At 38.4% G+C, this 23,562-nt stretch overlaps 1 protein-coding gene across 5 annotated transcripts in view; it reads right to left on the minus strand.

The window, feature by feature from the left end:
• The window catches only part of LOC103715913 (xanthine dehydrogenase-like), a 43,838-nt gene that overhangs the window by 6,194 nt on the left and 14,082 nt on the right, over positions 1 to 23,562 (minus strand). The window contains exons 5-13 of one of the 5 annotated variants that reach the window (XR_015967279.2): positions 20,639 to 20,881; positions 20,191 to 20,505; positions 12,268 to 12,507; positions 9,645 to 9,929; positions 9,328 to 9,549; positions 8,867 to 9,028; positions 8,553 to 8,687; positions 8,392 to 8,468; positions 1,198 to 1,434 (exon numbers count right to left, since the gene is read on the minus strand). Coding sequence is in view for 3 of the 5 variants with exons in the window: in XM_039127448.3 (XP_038983376.3) it covers positions 1,198 to 1,434; positions 8,553 to 8,687; positions 8,867 to 9,028; positions 9,328 to 9,549; positions 9,645 to 9,941; positions 12,268 to 12,507; positions 20,191 to 20,505; positions 20,639 to 20,881 (1,851 nt within the window). In the remaining 2 variants the exon portion in view is untranslated. Of the gene's footprint in view, positions 1 to 1,197; positions 1,435 to 8,391; positions 8,469 to 8,552; positions 8,688 to 8,866; positions 9,029 to 9,327; positions 9,550 to 9,644; positions 9,942 to 12,267; positions 12,508 to 20,190; positions 20,506 to 20,638; positions 20,882 to 23,562 lie in introns of all 5 variants that reach the window. The other 4 variants (XR_015967278.2, XM_039127449.3, XM_039127448.3 and 1 more) reach the window with 4 other exon arrangements.

Below are 23,562 nucleotides of genomic sequence, written 5' to 3' on the forward strand. Positions count from 1 at the left end.
TTATATGAATGGGCTGGTCAAATACAATGTCTGTGTAAGTAAGCGACCAAGGCCCATAAGAAACAAAGCCCATTATAATAAAATACTGATGCTTATAATTCCCCCTCAAGCTGGAACACATTCTCCATGCCCAACGTGGAACCAAAAGTGTGATTTTGAGAATACCCCAGAGACTCTGAAAACATCTGCAAGTTGATTCCTTCTCTTGACAATCCACCTTTTATCTAATAAAATGACAGTCCACTTCAATGTGCTTTGTTCACTCATGGAAGACAGGACTGCTGGCAATATGGTTTGTTTGATTATTACAATACATTTTATTGGATTATTGACAGCAAAGCCCAACACTTTCACTAGAGTTTCTAGCCACATAAGCTTAGCATATACATATATATACACTCATACTTCTGTATCTACAAATGTATCTATATATACATATAAATATATGTATATGTCAAATATACCATATACATATATATACATGTATCATGTATGTATGTATGAATGTACATAGTTCAAAGGATCCAAAATGGAGAATGAAAATTATAATTTAAAGATGATTTTTGATTTTTTTTTGTGTGGTGATTGCGCATTCCTCTCTTGATCCTTTTCCTAAGACTGCAAAGTCTTCCTTCGCAAGTCATTCAAGTCAAAATATAGGACTTATTCGAGCACCATGTTGAATGTAGGTACTTTCAGAAACTTTGCCAATAACATCCCAATGTATTAGCAGTTTCTATTGGCATCACAAAACCTTCAGATAATCTTGATACAACATTTTCAAAGAAAAAAAAGGCTTAATATTTATTCATTAGACTTCATGTTACAAGTTAGAAGTTAATTATATGCTAGCGCTTCCAAGCATAACTAGCTAAAGATGCATGAAATAAGAAAACAAGATATTTTTCCATTAAGCAATGTTGTCATCATCTTATATAAGAATACATACAAGTACAAAAGTTTGTCATACACACACATTCATGCATGTATTTTGGTATGTATGAACATATGTATATACTGTGGATCACATTTAATTCCAAACCATTAAACATACTCCACAGCCTTGGGAAAGTAACTCCTTTAGTACAACATTAACAAAAATTTGGCACGAAATATGTTCATAATATACAAATTTTAACATTAACTAAAATAATGGAAATTTTAGTTCTGAAAATGGCAACGGTATGATCAGAGAACCTGTCCCACATCAATGGCCGGATTAAGAGAATTTCCAAGATCCATAACAATGTCTGCTGCTATCGTGTGAAAATCTCCAGTCAGAGTGTCTATTTCAACTTCCGCAAATGCAGCTCCATAGGTGAAGTAGTTGAAAGGGGTTCCCTTTCCCAGTTTCCAGTCAAAGCCAATATCAGGTGTGATATAAAATCCATTGGCACAGAGGTTTACTCGTTCCTTGTGGCATGTACTTGCTAACTGGCCAGTTAGAGAATAACAACAAATTTCAGCTATCTAATAAAATATAAGTGAAGCACAATTCTTTGATTGTGAAATCCAAGATTTTGTAAAGTGGAATGTGTTCAGTCTTCTGGTGTATGTGTGTGTATTTTTATGCAGGAACAGGATAATGGATAATGTTCAAAAGGAAATGGTAGATTAAATGCCAAATGCATGAAAAATGACACCTATGGCCTAACGAATTTGAATTGGAAAGATCGCTTCTATTAATAAATTTTTCCCTTGAGATTAGATAGTTCCAAACTGCAAACATGGCGGTGTGTCTATTGCAATCCTACCAAACTAGGAGACGTGGTAAACCATCCATTCTTCAATCTCTGAGCTTATCAAACATGACTCAACACCTTTCGCATGCAATTACAAACATATTAACTAGCTATTCAATTTACAAATTGCTTAAGGACCACAAAGCATGTCCATACTAACTATGATATTTAAACATATCAAAATGTTCATGAAATAGAGGTTTAGAATTTAACTTCACAACTAATCATTATAAAATTTCAATTAGTTTTTATTTGGGTGCCAAGTATCTAATTTCTTCTATTAAGGCCTCTATTTACGTTTCATTGACATCTTTCACTACTTCACATGCAACTTTACTGGCGAAGTCATCTTGGGATAAACCATATCAAAGCGAACAAAGAGGAATTAGCAAATTGGAGAACAAAATTTGTCAATCTATTGTAGATCATATGTATCCACAACAAAATTCCTCAGACATAGGGCTATTTTGCCCATCTACTACACTTGAAAGGGTGCATATCCACCTAGTTTAAATTTTGTCAAAAGAAACTAGAATGCTTTAGGAGAGTTGAAACTTGAAAGTATCAAAAGTTTGGTCCAATGATAACATAGAATAGAGAACAAACTTTAAGATCTTTAACATTTTCCAACTGATATTTAAAAGGATAAATTAGACCAAAGGATATCTTGATCAAACTCTGACTGCCTCGATAGATAGTATTTTGATTATTAAAATACATATTCCTTTAAGAAGACTGTTTGTGATGCTTTTGAAGCCAGACTCTCTCTTTAACTTGCCAAGTCCTAGTCATCCGCTAGTGAAATCACAAGAAAAAGTACAGCCATTTCATCATTAAGATGCCCTTACGAGATCTAATATTGTAATAGATGACCACTTGAGAGGCCCTAGGTCTCATCTCTTAAGCCAACCCTCCACAAATACAATTGTAAAAATATTCTTCTTAAAAACAATACAACCCTTGTACCAGTACAAAGTACTCCCTCCGGCATAGGTTGAACCAAGCCTCAATCAAATGGATGAAAGTCCTCTGCACTGATAGAAACATAAGGAAAAGCAATACAAAAGGAGTTCAACTCTATCCAATGTAAATCAGTCTCCTAAGAAATCAATTATACATGGTAATAATCTTAACTTAGTAAATAGGTCGTTGTAGAGATTGTGGTGTCTTTAAAATACTAGTGCCGATGCAGTGATCTAGCTATAGAGAATTAATGCCCAATAGTTGCTAAGAAGAACAAATCTCACCTGGACATTTTGACACCATGCTTAGAATATGAAGATAGTCACAAGTATGCTAGGTCAAACAAGACATTTCTTTATGGTTGTCCCCCAACAACTATGATGGGAGAAAGGCTAACAAGATAGAGGAATGATGTAAAGACAATGAATTGAATGATATACATACATAAGTATGTACATACATAAATATGTAAAAACATACATACATGCACACGCACATATGTGTGTGTCTATGTGCGCACATCTATTTGTCTGTATCTATATATGTGTGTGCATGGTCTACTGAACCGGCCTGTACCGGTCGGTTCAGCCCATACCGGACCGGTATCGACTAGCACCGGTCCGGTACAGGGGTATAAAACGGTTCCGACCCAATTTGGGTCGGAACCGTTCAGTATGAGCTTCGTACCGATGCGAACCGGCTCGGTTCGCACCGGTACATGTTCGAAGTTCGAACCGGTGCGAACCGAGCGGTTCGCACTGGTATGAGCTCGAACCGGTGCGAACCGAGCCGGTTCGCACCGGTTCGATGTTTAAAATTAGTGCCAGCGCTGTGGCACTTGTGGCGCTGGCCAGAGGCCAGAGGCACTTTGGAAGTGCCACTTTGTGCGGCACTTCGAAAGTGCCGCGCTGTGGCAAAATGTGGCACTTTTCAAAGTGCCACAGTGCCTCAACGGTTGGCTATAAAAGACTTGGTAAGCAGGCAGTCATTCTGGCAGCAGGCCAATGCAATAGTCAAGGCTATCAAACCATTATATGAAGTGCTGCAGGCCGTGGATAGCGAGAGGTACCCCCAAATGGGCTTTTTGTATCACATGATGGAAAAGGCAAAGGCTCAGATCATGGAGGCAGATGTAGCCCATGCCCAGGAGTACATCGACATCATTGAGCGGCGGTGGGGAGCCCAAATGGGTAAAGAATTGCATCTAGCAGGTAAGCAATAATATTGATAATTATACTGATTGATATATTTGTATAATTATATGGTATCATCTATGTGCGGCATACTACCTGAATCTCCAGTTTCAGTACGAGAGTGGAATTGGTATGGATGATGAACTTCTTCATGCTCTGCGTAATGTTATTTATAAGATGGAGCCTGATCCAGAAGTCGCCGCATCATGTATAGAAGAGGTAACTATGATTTAGTAATATATGTAAATATATCGGATCTTATATTATTGACATACTACAACAAGCTTCTTTTCACAGATCAAATTATTTAGAGAGGGCAACCACAGCTTTGGACAGCAACCAGCTGTCGTGAGCAAGACAACTATGAATCCAGGTACAATACAAATCTGCAAGACATTTTTGCATCTGAATTATCTTCAACTATGAGGCCATCATATATGTAAAATGTAATTATCTTCAATAATTTTGCAGCTGAATGGTGAATTCATTTTGGCGGATCTGCAAAAAATCTTAAGCGGATAGCTATCCGAATCCTCTCCCAAACGGTCTCCTCGAGTGGCTGTGAGCGCAACTGGTCTACCTTCGCCCTCATCCACAGCAAACAGAGGAACCGTTTGACACAAAAGCGCCTCAACGACCTAGTTTATGTTCACTACAATCTGCGGTTGAGGCTAAAATGCATTCAGGAGGAAGTGGAGCTCAAGTATGCAGATCCTATCTATAGGACTTTTACAGATGATGATGATAATCCTATGCTCGACTGGCTTGCGGCCCAGCAGCAGGAGCCCAAGCTTGATGAGCCAGGATCGCCTCGACGACCAGCCAGCATCATAGCTACCGAGAATATGGTCGATCCACAGCAATGGGCTAAGCGCAACATTCCACGCACTCCTACAGCTGATAGGACGTGGCTAGAGGGGAGCCAGTCACTGCATGACTGGTACGACGCTCCCATTCAGAGAGATAATCCTCTCATGCGAGGACGAGAATGCTCTAGTACCCAGTCGACTCGATCAGGAGGGCGTCAATCCCAGTAAACGATAAAAGAAAAGAAAAGGGCCCCAATGGAGAGTGTCGAGGAGGAGACTTGGACCAGCAGCGATGAAGGTTCTGGTGGTGATGGATCTACTAGCCATGGAGGGAGTGGAGGACAGTATGGTACTACTTATGAGACACAGCCGGAGGGAGATTTTCAATACACCGGTGAGTCTCAGTTTATGCATGCTACATAAGATACGGACCATGGTAGGCCGTCTGATATAGGCCGGTCAGATACCATTGCATATCGAAGAAGAGCTCCTCGAGGTCGTTCAGGAGGCCAGGATGCAGCTGCAGATGACGTCCCATGTGGAGTCGGATCCATTGATGTATCAAGTTCCGAGTCTTCCTATTATCCGCGGCCTCAGCCAGCCTATGGATATGGTGCATCGGAGTCATCTTCCGATGGCTACTACCCTGCGCAGCCCGGAGGGTCTTACGAGTCGGATTTTGGTGCTGGCATATTCGGATGGGCCCCTTATCAAGACACCTCTCAGAGCCAGAGCTTCAGCGAGAGATCCGAGAGTTCTTATGACCCGACGCACATTCCTCGAGGATTGAGCATACAAGACTACAATGCCGCTTGGTTAGAGGGATGGGTTGATCTGCCTCCATATTATGCTGATGATCCAGATATTGACGAGAAGCATCGCCACTCGACCCGATTTTAGATATCCGAGAGTGCTTTAAATGTATGTAATTGATTGTATCTTAATTTGAAGATATTTTATGTTCTCCATCTCATTATTTGAATCATTTGAAAGTAATAAGTTGCATCATCTAGTTTTAACCTTAAACCTAAACATAAAAACATCAAAAAAAATCCAAAAGTGAAAGAGCTCCAAAAAAAAAAAACGATGGGGTCGAAATCAGGCCGAATGTGCCCTATCGGTACAGTATCGGTTCGGCTCGGTTCGGCACCGGTACCGTACCGTTACCGAAGCCGACCGGTACGTCGATACGCTCGGTACCGCGAACCTTGTGTGTGTGTATATATGTATGTGCATATATATGTACATATACACACGCACATATATGTATGTGCATATATATGTACATATATAGGTAATAGTTATAATAGTCCTACGAAAGCAACTTCATAAGTTGCCCTAATTGACAAATGACCATGTATTACACTAGGTAGCCTTAATGCATCGCAATATTTTAGTCATTTAGTCCATGGTATTGTTCACTAAAAATGGAGCAATCATTGCAACAATAAATGCATGAAAAAGATGCATTGATGGCATGTCTAAAATGACAGCAATAACACCATGCATGTAGGCTATCTTGTGTAATACAAGGAGTACTTTCATCATTTGTTAGTAGGAGCAACTTGCAAAGTTGCTCCAATAGAACCATTATAACTATTGCCATCATGGTCTACGAAACTAGCCTGAACCACCTAGTTTGGGGCATACAACACCGAACTGACACAAAACTGAGTCAGTTAGGCCTTCGAGTTCGGGACTCGGTAAGAACTGGTCCGAACTGGGCAAAACCATCTAGTTTCACTCAATTCCACTCTATTTTACTTGAACTGCTTAGTTTGACTCTGTTTTGCCTGATTTTTTGCACTGTCATGTGAATAAAGTGAAGAGAGGTTTTCATAAGCCTTCTCGGTTTTCAACAATGAACATGGAAGAGGGTCTAGGTAGGGGAGAGCTTGAGAGATTGAGATTTTTTGCACCAAAATCTACACAAATCTAAGCCCTAAGAAGGTATAATCCCCTCCCTTCTCCAATCAAATTTTCTTTCTAAGCCTAAACTAGGCAACATATTGTTAAAAAAAGGAAATCATGTCCCTTATTTTTCTTTGAAAGTCTAGTTTAGTGAGCAATTCTATACCTGAAAACTAAAAAGAATATGCCTCAAGCCAAGGTTCGCCATCTCGGTACCGGACCTAGTACCGGTGCCACACTAGCACAGTGTTGGTACGGACGGTATAAATTTTTTTTTGGCGTATCGAGTGTCGAAATGCCATCCATACCAAGTACCGGTATGACACGCCTCATACCATCCGATACGGGCTAATACGGCGTACCTTGCCTCAAGCCTGTAAACTACCATTCCCAAGTATTAAATAAGATAAATATTGCCCTATAAAATCATTATTTTATCATGTCTCTAGTTATGTTTATAATTGAATTTATTATAGTTAAGACACCAAGAATGGCTGGGAAAGATCTCCAATCACAAGGTTATAAAGCCTTAGTAGCCATTTTGCGTCCAATGTGCCACATGTGTTTTAAGTTCCAAACATGCCAGCTGACACGTATTGAGCTGGGCTAGTGTTAGCTAGGTGAGTGATTAATGCACCCGCTTGCAATGACACTTCAAAGTAAAATCTTCATACATTCATATAAATACAAGCAGACGATGCATATATACAAGGTGTGCTTGCCAACATGCTAAGAATGCCAAAAAGTTCTTGAGTTACAAATCGATAAATATATGTGAAGATAGAAAATGTGCAGCTAAACATCAATAAAAAGCTTGCATTGTTGTATTATCTCAATATGTTGGGCAATAAAGAGAGTCTAGAGGACATGCTGAGTGCAGAAGAGATGAGGTTGTTAAGATGGAACTATCCTAAAGCTAGGAAGGTGTGAAGAAATAAGTATAACAAAAGGAGCTATAAAAATTTCACAAATTAAAGCGAAAGTGATGGAGAATCGATTGAGATAGCATGGACAAATATGATAAAGAATGGAGAATCGATTGAGATAGTATGGACAAATATGATAAAGAATGGAGGGGGCTTTATTAAAAAAGGTAGTCTAATTTGTGTTAAAGGATATAGGAAAAGGAAGGGAAGACCTAAAATAACAAGAATGGAGGTTATGAAAATGGATAGGGAAAAGCTATTGAAGTAACATCATATTTGGCACAACATATTAATGCTTGGCAAATGAGGACCCATAAAGCCAAGCTTGGCAAATGAGACACATAAAGCCTACACCAAATAGTTGGGACTAAGTTGAATGGTTATGGTTATGGTTGTACACAAAATGTCCTTGAAAATTAAATATTAGTATTCATGTATTATGGCACTAAAAGAACAATCATCGACCATCTTAGAAGGATTGAGATTTTATTGTTCTCTTTTTCCAGTTATATTAGTGAGACAACTCATGTCCTGCAAAAAAGACAAAGCATTGTAGATGGCTTACTATTTATGATTCGTTGAATAAAATACCTGGAAACAAAAACATAACAAAGATAAAGACCGCAATTAAACTTTTCATAACAACAGGAATCATAATTCACTCTTAATGCATGTAAAAAGTTCTAATTATTATTTAATATAAAATTATTGATGAAGGAAAAGGTATTTGCAGTGCTTCATAATCAAGTTGCCAATTGTAAAAGGAAGTTTTTAACTGAATTATGCCAACTTGAAGAACAATGCATTGCATAATAATGTGGAGGTTAGCTAATCAAAAATGTTGGACCTTTCATTGCAACATTGGGTGATACTCATATTAACAAATGCCCTGGTTGTTATCATATCAGATGTACAGCACTCCTTCTGGCAAGAAATGATTAAATTTGAGAGAATAAATCACGAAACTTAAGCTCAAAAAGGTAGACAAAGTTACTATAGACACATCACCTCAGCAAAAGAACTGTGCTTGTATCTGTTAGCAATAGGTTGCATGCGTGCCTTAATTTGCTCGCAAGCATCTAAAACTGCTGCGCCATACATGTCAGAGCTTGCAGAAGCTGCTGTCGGTGATGCATTGGGAATCTAGATTAAAAATAAAGAATTTAGACAAAAGTCATATGATAACAGATTGACGAATGTAAAACTCTTGTTGCCATCGCTAAGATTTTATTCACTACTAACATCTCTATTTTTCATCTTACGTTCTAAAGATCAAGAGCAAATGTTCAGAATGTATGACATAGCTTGAGGAACAAATTCACCTTATCTGTACTTGTCTCTGATATAAATACAGAACTTATTGGAATATCAAAGCATGAGGCAGCAATCTGGGCAACTTTTGTATGTAGGCCTTGTCCCATTTCAACACCCCCATGCGTCACTAGAACATGCCCATCATGATACACTTGCACGAGAGCACCAGCCTATACAATAAATAATCTATGATAATAAAAATATAAAAGTTGTATGCAATAGAATATTGAACTCCAAAATTGATATAGATAGTGCACTTGTTTCATATGTACAAGCTCACAGAAAATATTTATTATGGTGGCCAAATAGCTATTCCTCTAGCATGGCCATCCCAAACATCCAAAGTTAATTAAGTAGAACTTGGCTGACAGAGAGAGATGGCCTTGTACAATTTTGGAGCTATTTAATCAAAGCCAAATGGTGATTGAGAAAGGCAGAAAGCAAACTATTTTTGCAGCTTCTCAGTTACCTGGTTCATGAACTTCGTAGTAAAGGAGATACCAAATTTGGTTGGAATCATTGCAATTCCACGCTTCCTCCAGCGATTTTGGATATTGTAATGGTCTACAATTTCACGAGCCTTCGAAAAATCACAAGATGCCTTTAGTTCATCCCATACCTGCCTCAACGTACAGTTTTGAAGTTGCTGACCATAATGCAGTTCATATCCTTCACTTTGCAAATTAAGTTCCTGACATTGATTTATAGGTTAGAGCATGATGAGGACCACAATGATTAAAATAATATTTACAGAGCAGTATAACATGCAATTGAAGAACACTTTACTCTTATCTCTTCAGGACTTTTTTTAAGCTCTACAGAAACTCGCTGGATCCAATTTTCTGCAATAAGCATACCCTGAGGACCTCCAAAACCCCTGAAAGCTGTATGACTTGGAAAATTGGTATAGCAAACTTGCCCTCCAACCCTGATATGTGGTATATCATAAACATTATCTGAATGAAACATAGCACGCTCAAGAACTGCTAGAGACAGGTCTAAAGAATTTCCAGCATTGTTGTAGAGTTGGAGATCCAATGCCAGCAGCTTCCCAACATTTGTGTACCCAATCTGGAAGAAGTTCTTACAAAAATTATATTTTAAACGTAAATAAATTACATAGCACATGGAAAACACAAAAAAGTAACGGTCCAACCAACTTTTTTTTCCCCCTTAAGAGTTAAGTATCTATGAATTTCTCAGCTAACTAGGGATAAAAACTTTTTCTTCCTACAGAAGCTCAAAAGCATTAAACTAATATTTGAAGAAAGTTGAATACTTGAATCATTATGTAGTTGCAAATAAACAAAGCACAAAAAAGCTCATGAAACCTACACTTTCACAACTTAAGCATCTAAGATATAAGAACACAAAAAATGAGAAAAATATGCGGGTTTTTATTGCCTTTCAGCGTTCACTAGGTATAATTCTTAAAGCAAAAAAAAGGTTGAAAATATTTCTTATTCTATAAAACAATGAAACTTCTTGAGTAACATTATGTCCAAATTTTAAGATCTAGCTAGCCATTGTTCCTGCATTGGTCATAAAAATCCTCAAGCCTGCAAAAGTAAAGAGGTCAATTCCTAATCGTGCTATAGCATCTCAAAGTCTTGTACCATTTTTGTGTACCAAAAATTCTTATATATTAAAAAGAGAGCTGATTAATTAATAATATCATGCATGCTTTCAAGGTTTCAAAATGTAAGAGAATGCACAAAATGTAAATGACATGTTTGATATTGCAAACAATATGAACCTTGATTTGAGCGATCAATATGACCTAGCATATAATGATCCACAGTTTGAAGCAGGATTTAAAGTCCTACAGGGACGGCATTAACAGTACCATACCATTCTGACAAGAAAACAAAACTAGGACAAGTCTAGAACCAAGGTATACTATCTTGGTACTAGAACCCATACCAGCGCCACCCTATCACTGTATCAGTACGGTATGGTACGGAGCCGGTTTGGCGTACCGAGTGTCAATATGCCCCCCGTACCATGTACCGGTACTGAACCAGTACGATATAGTACATCCATGCCATCCGAATCCGTATGGCACAACAAACCTTGTGTGGAACAATGATTTTCTCTTGAAATGAGACATCCCGATTGTCCTGGTCCATTCTAACCATTGCAATTGCATCCTAACACTCAAGAAAAACCAGGAAAATCAAGACAGTCTAGGACAATTTTTTTTTTCTTCAGCTTGTGCTTGTCGCTAAGACTGTTTTGGGATATCATGATGCTACCTTCTGTCCCAATTCCATACCATCCTAGGAGCAAACTGAGAAATCACCCAGTACCAAGATTTAAATCCTTGGTCTGAAATTTTACTTAGAAAGTTGAAAATTGAAACCAAACTAAAGTTCTGATTTTGGCCCAAACCTGATCTGAAAAAGGCTGATTCCTGACTTTAGTCAGCAACTTAATTTATAGGGCTGGAAAGTATTTTCTCTAAATTAAACCTGAATTTTGCAAGGTTTCAGTTTCAAAGATATTTGAAATAAAAATATGATTTTTTTTACTGTAGTTTTGGTTATCCTAGGACCTCAAATTTCATAGACATTTCTATTAATATATGTTAGATTACCAATAATATAGTACAAGTTTCACATGACTTTTGAAACTTTCATTTTTTATAATGATTTTTTTGGGTTTCCATCCAGAAGTACTTAAGCAATGCATTTAAAGGTCCCCAACAATAAAAAACATATTATCATAATAATGTTTAATATATCAGTCCTTAACTAATTGTAGTTTTCTTGTTAAGGTTACTTACTCTAATTGAATCTTAAAATTTCTTTACAAAATTCCACCAAAACTTCTAAAACTAGAGTCAAACTACTTAAAACAACACTCATGATGTAGTCCACAACTTTGAAATAATGCCAGCCAGACTCCATTAGGGCAAGTCTTACCACAAATGAATCAGGAGCCAACGTAGATACAAGCAGTCATCTGAAGTGCCAAGAGAAATATAGCAATGTTAAAGTAGACGAGCACAAGAAGTGGATGCTCAATGAGACAAAATTAACATCTAGAACATCTAGTGAGCTAAGACAGGAAGAAGGTGAACTAGGAACAATTGTAGTACATGCATGAAGATTAACAAAAAGACTCAACTACAATGGCTTGGTCAAATAGAAGGATTGTTTATCATTTTGTCATTTATATTGTTAGACATTATCTAGCCATAAGCCCATGAATTTCTATGAATTTCAAGTGATACAACAGTCTAAATTTTAATGTCTCCAGAGCAAATTTCTGAGAACATCCATGGCAATCTACAAATACAGTTCCAAATATAATTGTGGTCATTCTCCAACAATAAGAAATGTCGATAGAAGAAGCATGAAATGCAGAAGAAAATTAGAAATGCATTATACTCTTTTGAATTTAGCACCTTGTATTTTCCAAGGAAACTGTGCCGTTGTCCGGTTATCATCATGTCTATATCCCTGTCTAAAGTAATTTTTACTGGTCTCTTCAAAAGATAGGATGGTACAGAAGCCCCAGCAGCAATAAAGGCAGATCTTGTTTCTTTTCCACCAAATCCACCACCAATGCGCTTGGTCTTGCAAACAACTTTTGACATTGGAAGATCAAGAATAGCAGCAACACATTCCTGGTGCTTTTGGGGTGACTGAGTACCAAGAAAAAGATAAACATAATATCAGGGGGACGAAGTCTCTTAACTTCAATTTTGCATGCAATAATAGACAAAAGTAAGAAAGGAAAGACTTAGAAAGCAAGAATCTTGCCTCCTGGAAACTCATATATGTGCTCTCAATATAGACATCATTTGAAATGTGCATAAACAACAAATGTACTTTTTTTGTACAAACAGCCACATACTGCAAGCTATTAGTTTATTTTCCATCGGTTATCTAACTGAAATTCACTTAACAAATATTAGTACACAATGGGTTATCTTCCTTATATTAACAGACCCCTTTGTATTCTAAATTTCATTGACATTGCAAACAGCTTGCACCTAGCTTCACATCCATGTGCAGATAACTGTATTTACTATTTACCATCTCAAACATCAAATCTTTTTTGAAAATTAATGATCTATATAATAAGCACACAGTCGAAACTTACCCGACAAGAAATTTCGCTACCTTAGGACTGTTATAGTTATAGTCGCCGCTCATCGGGGCTTCGGTCGCCGGCTCCCCTCATACTCCCTTCACCTAATGAGAATTTGATTTAGCAGCTCTTTCCAAAAGGCACAAATGCAAATAAAAAACATCTCCTTCATTCTACCCCATGAAAGCAATGGAGACTCAACCATGTTTTCTTATTAAATATCTCATTCTAATTTTACCCTGTTTCTCAGCCAATGAACCACCCCATTGTATCGCTGCTCATATTTCAAGACAATCCGAAAACCTACGGATATAAACCTACAGCAGTGGAAGGGACCTATGGTGCAATAACCATTTTCCTGCCTTATTACCATGCACATATGAATATATATTGTAGCATCAGCAAGATGAGAGGTTATCGGCATAGAAACTAGTGAATGACATAAGCCTATCTAGTCTCCACAAGATACAGTGATCACCAGGTCTCAAACATCTAATTGTCCAATCTAAAAGAGGCGGAAAAAAGGTGGGTGAGAGGTCATGGATGGGACACTGGGATGGATGTTCATGTATCATTTGACCATTTGTACTAAAATAGAAAAATTTAAAAAATGTTTCAGCATGACAAAATGATTAGGCCCAAACATTTGTAAAAATTCTACTTGACAGATTGTGGTGCATCTCTTGTCAATATTCTTATAAAGGGAATTTGCACTTAGAAAGAGACATCAAATGTTAATTTTGGATGGGCCCGGTAGCCTATGTCATGGAGACATGTTAGGAATTTCCTGTACATAGTGTTTATCTTGATATCTTGGACCACTAGTCACTTTTGATACCTTGGACCACTAGCCACTTTTCAAACCTAGAGTTTTATTGAATTTTGGACTTTCTATTAATTTAGTTTCTAAAACCATATTCTATTTTGATGATTTTAAATTGTTCCTGGTCCTATGCTACCTTCAATTCATGTTCTAGATTCTATATGCACTTATGAAATTGCATGTATCCTTAATGATATTTTAAACACATATTTGTCTTGACATTCTATTCTAATTAGAAGCTCTTCCATAACATTCGCCATCTTGATACAAGACCTCATAATAGTCCAATGTTGGTGCAGTGTCAATATGCTCGATACAGGGTGCAAAGAATTTATGACTTGTTATAAATTATTTGAACTCTTCTTTACAATCAAGTGTTTTGACTTTTTCACTAAATTTGTATTTTCTTATTGGAACCTTTTGATTCTATGTTATTTCACTGAACCGAAACTTGGATTTTCAATAATAATTGAATTTGTAGTATGATTTTAAGATTCAATGAAAACTTAAATTCTTGACCATGATAGAAGCTTACTTGATGAGCTCTTCTGTCTGAATTTTACAAAGTGATCGGACAGAGAATGAGTGGGCTTATTTGAGGAGGTGGACTTGATATTTCAAAATTAATATGCGGATCTAACAATGACCAAAGTGACACTAGAAACATAGTTCTTCATGTTGTATTGATATCATTTGAAGGTATAGTATTGTGTATTAAAGGATATGTTCAAGTTGTAAAGTAGATTTCATCTTAAATGTTGAGTTATACAGTAATTTTGGTTATGTATTATTGGACGCCATTTTTTTTTTTCGAGCATCGTTTGCCGAATCAACCTAATCCAAGTGATTCAGCTTATACCCAACTGAATTGACACTAAATCGGGATGGTTTGGTGGGTTGGTCCGGTTTATAAACCCCCATGCCGAACATGCGAGAGGGAGCTCGCTCGCTCTCCTCGCTTGCTCTCTCCCCTTTTGACACTGATTGATGCCCCCACCTTTCTCTCCCCCCCTCCCTCCCCCTCTCTTCCTCCCTCTCCTTCTCCCTCTTCCCCCTCTCCATGAGCCCCCCTCCCTCCCTCTCTCCCTCCCTATCCCTCTCCCTCTCCCCTCTTTGTAAGCCCTCCTCTCTTTCCCTCCCTCTCCTTCCCTCCCTCCCTCCCTTTGCTCTCTCTTCCTCCCTCTCCCTTGCCCTAGTCTGGTACACCATGGCTTGGTACCATACTTATCGAAACAATACCAAACCGGTCGCTAGCCGATACGAGCCTCAATACCGGTCTAGTAGAACTTGTTTTTGAGGATATTATATTTCAATGAAGTTTTAATCGATTATGTTGGTTGCTTACAGAATTCTATCAAGTTCGAATTTTGGGTTGTGACAGCATGCTATCAGTTGATGTCTATTTTGTTCATTCTAATCTATGCATCTTGAGCATATATCATAGCTATATACAAGAAATGATAGTCATGTACATTGGATGGAAGTGTTAAAAGTGCAAATATGATAGGTTCATGCTTAATCAAGAAAAGCTTTTGCTTTAATACTTAAACTTCAGTTTTGAAAATATTAGAGTCCAACTATATGCTGGAAATAATTTGAGAGTCTATCTTAGAAGATCTAAACATCATTTTGCTAAACAAATAGACAAAATTTCCATAAGTGAGGAGTTATGCCACACTCCCATGGGCAAAATTTACCAATGTTCATCTAAATCTTGAAGTGCAATCCAGACCTAATAGTGGACAATCCTCAAAAATATTAAAGAAGAAGAATCCATATACTAGATTAAATATAATGGTATCGAGTCCTCAAGTTAAGAGATTCCATGGAGTCTCACTAACAAGAATTAGGGTTCTACAAGTTTTCATAACTTCTCTATGTATATTGCTGAATTCATAAAGAATAAAAAACTAATAGGTCCCGTCAACACCCTAATAAGGGACTTCAACTCAGGCTAAAACCTTTAAAAAGCAACTAACATGATTTATAAAGGATTATTATACCATCAAAGAGGAGGAGGAGAATAAGAAGAAGCTGCATAAAAATAAAATAATAGAGTCCAAATAAAATTCCAGATTCCTTATATTTTCTAATTTTTATATAAAATAAAATTTTCTAATTTATATATATATATGCCTAATATAAGTGCATCTAGACTCCTTATTAATGGACGGTCCCATGGTCTGCCGTACCGGTCCGTACCGGCCGGTACGGGCCGGTACGTACCGGTCCGGCCTGGGACCGGTACCGGATCAGCGTGAAATCCGGTACCGGTAATTTATTGTTGAAGAACCGGTACGGACCAGTTCGGACCGGTACGCCACCGGTACGGACCGGTACGGAACCGGTACGGACCGGTACGGAACCGGTACGGACCGGTACGGAACCGGTTTCGAACCGGTCCGGGGCGCCACCGGTACCGGTACAGCGGACCTTGGACGGTTCTCTATCATACTCTCCCGATTGAAAAAAAATAGCTCTGGAGAGGTTGACTATAAGTACCACTCAAGAAGCTTAGGATCCACAATGTGAAACTCAACCTCTGAAATCCAAGAAGTATCAGATGAAGGACGGCCTTTTCCATCGGACAAGATAACGATGGAAACCACCATCAGAAGAAATAACCTCATCATCCAAAACTCTCTCAATCTCATCTCTCTCTGACGAAAATGTAGCGTTTGAGGAACTGAAGTACCTGCAAGAACACTAGATGACAAAGCAGGAGGCTCAAAAATGCCTTGATAAGGTAATAAATCCTCCATACTGAAAACAAAACTAATATTCATATGACCACGTAAATCAAGAAAATACGCATTAGGTACAAGTTTTCTAATGATGGGGAATGGGTCAATGGCACGAGCATGCAATTTCTTGAAGGAATGTTTGGGAAAGCATTCTAGATGAATGCGAACCATGACATCGACTCCTAAATCAAACTAAATAGCCCTACAATGCAAATCAGCAGCAAGTTTATAATCCGCATTACTCATGGTAATTCGCTCCTAATCTCTATACACAAATCATTCATATGTTGGGCAAAATTTTCTGCAGGTTTGGACACACGGGTATCGGGTGGCAAAGGAACAAGATTAATAGGGGTATGGGGTTGATATCCATAAGCACACTAAAATGGCTCTTACCCGTAGACCTATGAACAAAGTTATTATAACATATTCAGCGGTAGGTAGCACCAAGTTCCAATTACCCTGTTTGTCTCCAGCAATACATCTAAGCAAGTTACGCAAACTACGATTAAGAGTGAGTTTGGAGGTGGAATGCAGAGGAAAACATCAAATTGGTACCACATAATTTCCAAAGTATCTTCCAAAAATAACTAACTTAACATCCTTACCAGACACTATGGAACTAGGTAGCTCATGCAGCTTGACAATGTCCCTAAAAAGCAATTTGGCTACATGTGAGGCATCATATGTCTTACTACATGGAATGAAATGTGCCATTTTGGAAAATTGATTGACTACAATAAAGATGGAATCATGACCTCGGGCTGTTCTAGGTAATCCTAAGACAAAGTCCATGCTTTAGTCTTTCCATGGCATGTGCGGCATAGGCAAAGGGATATAAAGTCCCATGTATTGTTTCTTGCCTTTAGCTAACTGACAAGTACAATACTGGGAAACTATTCTAGCTACATCCCTCTTCAATGAAGGCCAATAAAACCTATCCTCAACTAAGTCAATAGTCTCATCTTCCAAAATAACCAGATAGACCTCCTGCATGCATCTCCCATGCTAAGAATTCCCTAAAGTACGCAGGATGCATTGCCTAGTATCCCTAAATAGGTAACCCTATCAAATCCTATAACCTCAGTAGTCATAGAGTTAAGGATGGCAACTACTCCACTACTCCTATTAAGGCCATCAGCTATTTTATTCTCAACACCTAAACGATGTTTGAGAATAAAGGAGTACACGTTCAAATACTCAACCCACTCAGCATGCTTATGTTCAATTTCTTTTGTGAGTTTAAGTACCGCAATTCTAAGTGGTCAGAATAGAGTACAAAGTACAGACTCTTTGAGTAGCAGATAATATCTCCAATAATGAAGGGATTAGATCACAGCATAAATCTCTTTATCATATGTGGAATACTTCTACATAATGTCAGAAGGTTTCTTACTAAAGAAAGATATAGGATGTCCCTTCTGGCTTAAAACTCCACCTGTACCTACCACGGAAGCATCACAAGCAACCTGAAAAATTTATCAAAATAAGAATGCCTCTGAACAGGTGCCTTAGCCATCTTTTGCTTAATTTCTATAAAAGTTCTTGCAGCTGCAGGGGCTCGATGAAACTCTCCTTTCCTAATACAATCAGTGATAGGAGTCATGATAGGGCTAATACAGCACCTATAGAAAGAAGCTAACCCACAAAAACTACAAACCTCAAGAACAGATGGAGGTTCAGGCCACTCTCTAATAGCTCTAACCTTTTCAGGATTGGCTGATGTACCCTACTTTGATACTAATTGACGCAGGACAGAGAGAACAAGAAGAAGAAAAGGGGAGAGAAGAGGAAGAAGAAGAAGAAGAGAGAAGGAAAGAGAAAAAGGCAGGGGGACAGAAAGAGGATATTCGATATTTTGCATTTTCAATAATGCAAATTGTACTCTCAATTAACATAGTAATGGATTTATGTAGATAACCTAAAACCCTAATCAGAGTCCATATAAAAATAAAATACTAAAATCCAAATAAAATTTTAGAACCCAAATGAAATAAAATTCAAATTTCCTAATTTTCATTTAAATAAAATTTTCTAATTTCTATATTTGCATCTAACATAACTGCGCTAGATTCCTTATGAATGGACAGTCCTCTATCAAGGAGGAGGAGGAGGAGGAGGAGAACAAGGAGGAGAAGAAGGAGAATAAGAAGGAGAAGAAGAACAAGGAGGAGGAGGAGGAGAAGAAGACGATAGAGAAAGGCAGAGAATGGTAGGAGTAGGAGGAGGAGAAGAACAAGAAAAGTAGAAGGAGAAGAAGGAGAAGAAGCAGGAGAAGGAGAAGGAGAAGCATAAGATGCAGAAGGAGAAGGAGAACAAACAGCAAGGAGGACGAGGAGGAGGAGAAATCGAAGAAGTTGAAGAAGAAGAAGAAAGATGTGGCCACTATCTAACAACTTATTACTAAAGAGCACATTACAAGAAACAAATAATGCAAACAAAAAATGTGGTACAAAATTAAAGATTATAGCAAGGTCAGTGAAACCGTCCCGAACCGAGCGGTTCTGGTCATACCGAGCCGTCCCAGCAGTGGATCGGGACGGTTCCGGCAATAGAAATGAAATCCGTTTCCGGAGGAGGAGAAGAAGAAGAAAAGAGAGAAAAAGAGAGAGCGAGCGGGGGAGAGAGGGAGAGAGAGAGGAAGAAAGAGAGAGGAAGGTGGAGGCCGATCAGCGGAGGGCCGGCGGAGGCCGCGATTTGCAGACTTCACTTAAAAGTCGCGAAATTAAGAAGCAGTCAGACCCCTGTTTCGAACAAAATAGGGGACCTGGCCGCAGCGCCTTCCTCCGCCTCCTACCCGGATGGTCGGCCTCCGCCGGCCCTCCGCCACCCTTCTCTCTCCCTCTCTCTCTACCTTCTCTCTTTCTCTTTCCTCTCTCCCGTTCGCCCTCTCCCCCGCCTCCTCTACTATGTTGGTACAAGCTCGGCATAGCACGATGCGGGCCCGTACCGACCCGTGCCGCCGGGCAACCGGTCTGAGGCCCAGTACCGACACAGCAAACCATGGATTATAGTCCCATGCATATATTACAGCCTACATAAACCTAAAACCTTAGAAAACAAGTCAGAAAATTTTCCTATGAAACCAGAGAACATTAACTCCCACTACTAAAAATCAGCCAAAGAGGCTTCTCCAAGCAACCTCCTTCGTTCTTATCATTAATGATTCATACTTTATATTAATTCTGATGAACTCCTCTATCTAATCTGTCCATTATACTAGTATATGGAGATTTCAGATTGGTGGATGTCTCACTCCTTTCGTCCCTTTTGTTGTTCTTTTAACTTATTGCAATCAAGTCACCTACTGGATCTGCATTATATAAGGTCCAAAAGGCATCATAATTCATATAGCTATATATATAGTACATACATATATACATACAAACATACAAAGGAATAAGAAATAAGAAAAAAGATAGAAAATGTATTACATAGGAAAATGATTCACAAGATGAATCCATTTTCTATAATGAATCCATTCTCTAGATAAAAATGGAATACTTTGTCTGTTAAAAAGATATATGTCAAGACAAAAATGATAAAACAATTTTCAAGCCATCAGAAATGAACTGAATCACTCAATATTTTATGTATTGAACAATCATATGTTGCATCACAAATTGTTCATTGCAAAATATTTAGCAGCCAAAGAACTTCAACCTACTTGTGTAGAGGAGATCATATGAACTTCATTTCCACCATCAACTGTCCAAATCAGACTGCTATTCGGCTCCAAGTAAAAATGCTCTTGGCCGCCAACTTGAACATCCCCTTCTATGATTTTGTCACATGCACCTGACTGAAAACACCATTCCACATCTCCTTTTACCAGACATTTCTCAGTATTTGGAAGAAAACTGCAAGAGTTAACAGCCTCTCTTATAGATAAAATAGCTGGAAGTTCTTCATATTCAATCACTACTTTATTTGCGGCAATTTTTGCATTTTCATGTGTATCAGCCACAACCACCCCAATGACCTGCATGAGAGATCATGCAAAATTCTATGGTTTAAAGAAGTGAAAAATAGCTGTAGTTGCTCCTGTCTGTTGGTTCTGAATCAAACAATTAGAACAGTTACATGCAGTTAACACAGTACAAATTATGGAATACCTGACCAACACAAGTGACAATTTCTGAGGCAAAAAGTTCCTCATCATGAACAACTGCTCCAATTTTGTTGCTTCCAGGGATGTCTCTAGAAAGAAAAAGACCTTCAAAACCAGGTGAAGTTTTGGCAAGTGAATCATCTATAGATAAAATGCGTGCATGAGCCTTTTTACTCAACACTAGGGCAGCATGCAGACAATGTGGAGGTACTGCCACATCATCAGTATATTCAGCCCCACCAGTTACCTGGATACAAATGCATTATCAGAATATGAACAAGAATAAAAGCAACATCTATATCAGCTTTTCACTAGCTATGTTATGAATCAAAGATTAAACACATACACCTATTGGCTATATATTATGTCTGCATCTACAATGACATTATGGTTGTGATTTGTTAGTTGAGTTAATCCCATCAATCAAGGTTGGCAGAACCGGTACTGACAGACATGTTGGCCATCAACTAACACGGTATGCTATCGGTCCGTATCATGCTAAACCGTAGCATGCCAGAACCACGGGAAGAGAGAGAGGGACAAAGAGGAAGAAAGAGAGGGAGGGAGAGGGAGAGGGGGGAGGAGGAAGGAGAGAGGGGGAGAGAGAGAGAGGATCGAAGCCACGCCCCCAATCGAAAAGCCAAGGTCAGGGTTAAGGTTTCACCCGCCTGTTTCTCCTACTTCTAAAGTCTCAGGAGAGCAAGAGAGAGCAGGGAGGGGAGGGGGACTTACCTGGCCGGGAGGCTTCAATGGCGTCAAGAGAGCCAGAGGAGCTTCAAGCCTTGTTAGTCTGGGGAGAGAGAGAGAGGGGGGGGGGGGGGGGGACTCACCTAGACAGGGGGGCTTAGAACAGTGTCGGGAGAGCTGGAGGAGCTTCACCTTCAAGCCTTCATTTCGAGGTCAGGAGGGCCGAGAACCGAGGGCTTTGAAGTGAATTAAAATACGACATGATGAACCGTCTCAATGTGATGAACCGTGCAAGTAACCGACTAGCCCAGTTCTATATTGCCCCGAACCGCCCAAGTTGGCACGATTTGACCAACACTACCGCCAATAGTTATGAGTAATTGAGTTTTTTGGCTATCAACAGATCTTTAAAGTCTAAAGGCTTTCCATTAACCACCATGGAGACATGTAGAGTATATATAAACTATAAAGAGTGCCCAAATGTTTTCCCAAGAGAATGCCCAAAAAGGGTCTAAACCAGGTTACTAGTGTGCCATAACGGAGTTAGGCGCTAATTTGGGCCAAAGTGCCAACTTTGCCCTTGGAAGTTCCTAAGAGCAAAGGTTACAACCATTTTGGGAACTTCTTGGGGAATAAGAACATTTTCCATGAAAAATTATTATGGTCCTAGTTACTAGTGCAACCAAGCTTATCTTGATTGACCCAAGTTTTAAGCAAACTTGGCTTGAAATATTTTCAAGTTCACTGTTTGAGATCAAGCCTAGATTATATATTACTTGGTTGAGCCTAATTTGACCTTGACATTGAACAAAGCCAAACATAAGCATATTCAATCTTGAACTAAAACCAATTCAACTATTCAAGATTGTAACAAACTTGAGTCAAGTGTAGTTCAAGAAAGATTAAAGTCCAGTTCAAGCTTCAATTAAAGCATGATTTGAGCTTCTACATAAATTCATCTGGTTCAAACAATTTTAAATTTTAAATAATCCGACTAATCAAATACAGAAAAAACTAAAAGGTATATTATTAAATAAGTTATCACTCCATGAAACATAATTTATTAACTAAGACATTGAACAATGCACTTACATGTTATCAATCTACAAAATATCATAATATTGTTTTTGGTAGAAAACGGCATTCAAATTGCTCTTACAAAATATCATAATTTTCACTAAGCCATCAATCAAAGCTTTCATAAAACCATTATTCCACCACAAATCTAAGAAAAAAATGAAAAATCCTTTTCTCATTCTTAACTGAACCAAAGGTGAAAGGTCACCCATCTGATTTGATCCAATAACTGATTGCATACTGACTACAAAAGAAAATACGTACAAATCTTAATTCTAGAGTAAAAATGACACTAACAGACAGAAAATAGATTATTTATTAATAATATATCATCTATATAATAATTTTGGAAAACAAATTGGGTCATGAAATCTTAACATTGAATAAGGAAGGGCAGAATTAGTATCTGGTTACCCTCAAGATAATAGTAGGGCAAGGAGCAGCAACTAAAAGCATTTATAAGACAGTGACTATTCTATTTTTGCAATAACCCACAGCAATGAAGATAATGATAATGGTAGAAGCAATCATTTTGATTGTAGACATGTGATGGGTGTTAAAAATGGTAACTAGATGATGATAAGTAATCTTATAAATGACTAGAGATTATACACAGCATAAGATATTAACTTCATGAATTTTGAGTTGCTCATGGGCCAAGAAATCCAAAACTGAATTCTAAAGTGACAAATAATTTCAAACCAATTAGGAGAATGCAAATGCATTATTTTTGAAACAGAAAAATGGATAATACCTTGTAGCAAGTTTAGCGGTACCATCCCGGTTCGGTGGGCATACCATTCTGAACAAAGGATGAGTTGGGACGGTTCCCCTCCATAGCTCGGAAAATAGCCCGAACCGCGTTGAACTGGGCGGTTTGGTGCTAGGGCGTGAACCGTGCACAATGGGAGCATGGGGGCTTAAATGATTGGGGCCACTGAGAGCATCCCATGAGCTCTCAGCGCCTCCCAAAATCTTTAAATAGAAAAATGAAAATCGGCCAGATCTTGCCGATTTCGTCAATCAACCTAGATTTTCGTTGAGATTAGGTAATACCCCTCTCCTTTTGATCCAAGAGGATCACCGGACTCGATGTCGACTGTTTTGGCCACCATGAGTATTCAGGAGGATTACTAAACTCGATGTGGAATACTTTGGCCACTA

This window comes from Phoenix dactylifera, chromosome 7 (assembly GCF_051530095.1).
Source record: "Phoenix dactylifera cultivar Ajwa chromosome 7, Ajwa_hap1_PhDact_Kaust_v1.1, whole genome shotgun sequence".
NCBI lineage: Eukaryota > Viridiplantae > Streptophyta > Magnoliopsida > Arecales > Arecaceae > Phoenix > Phoenix dactylifera.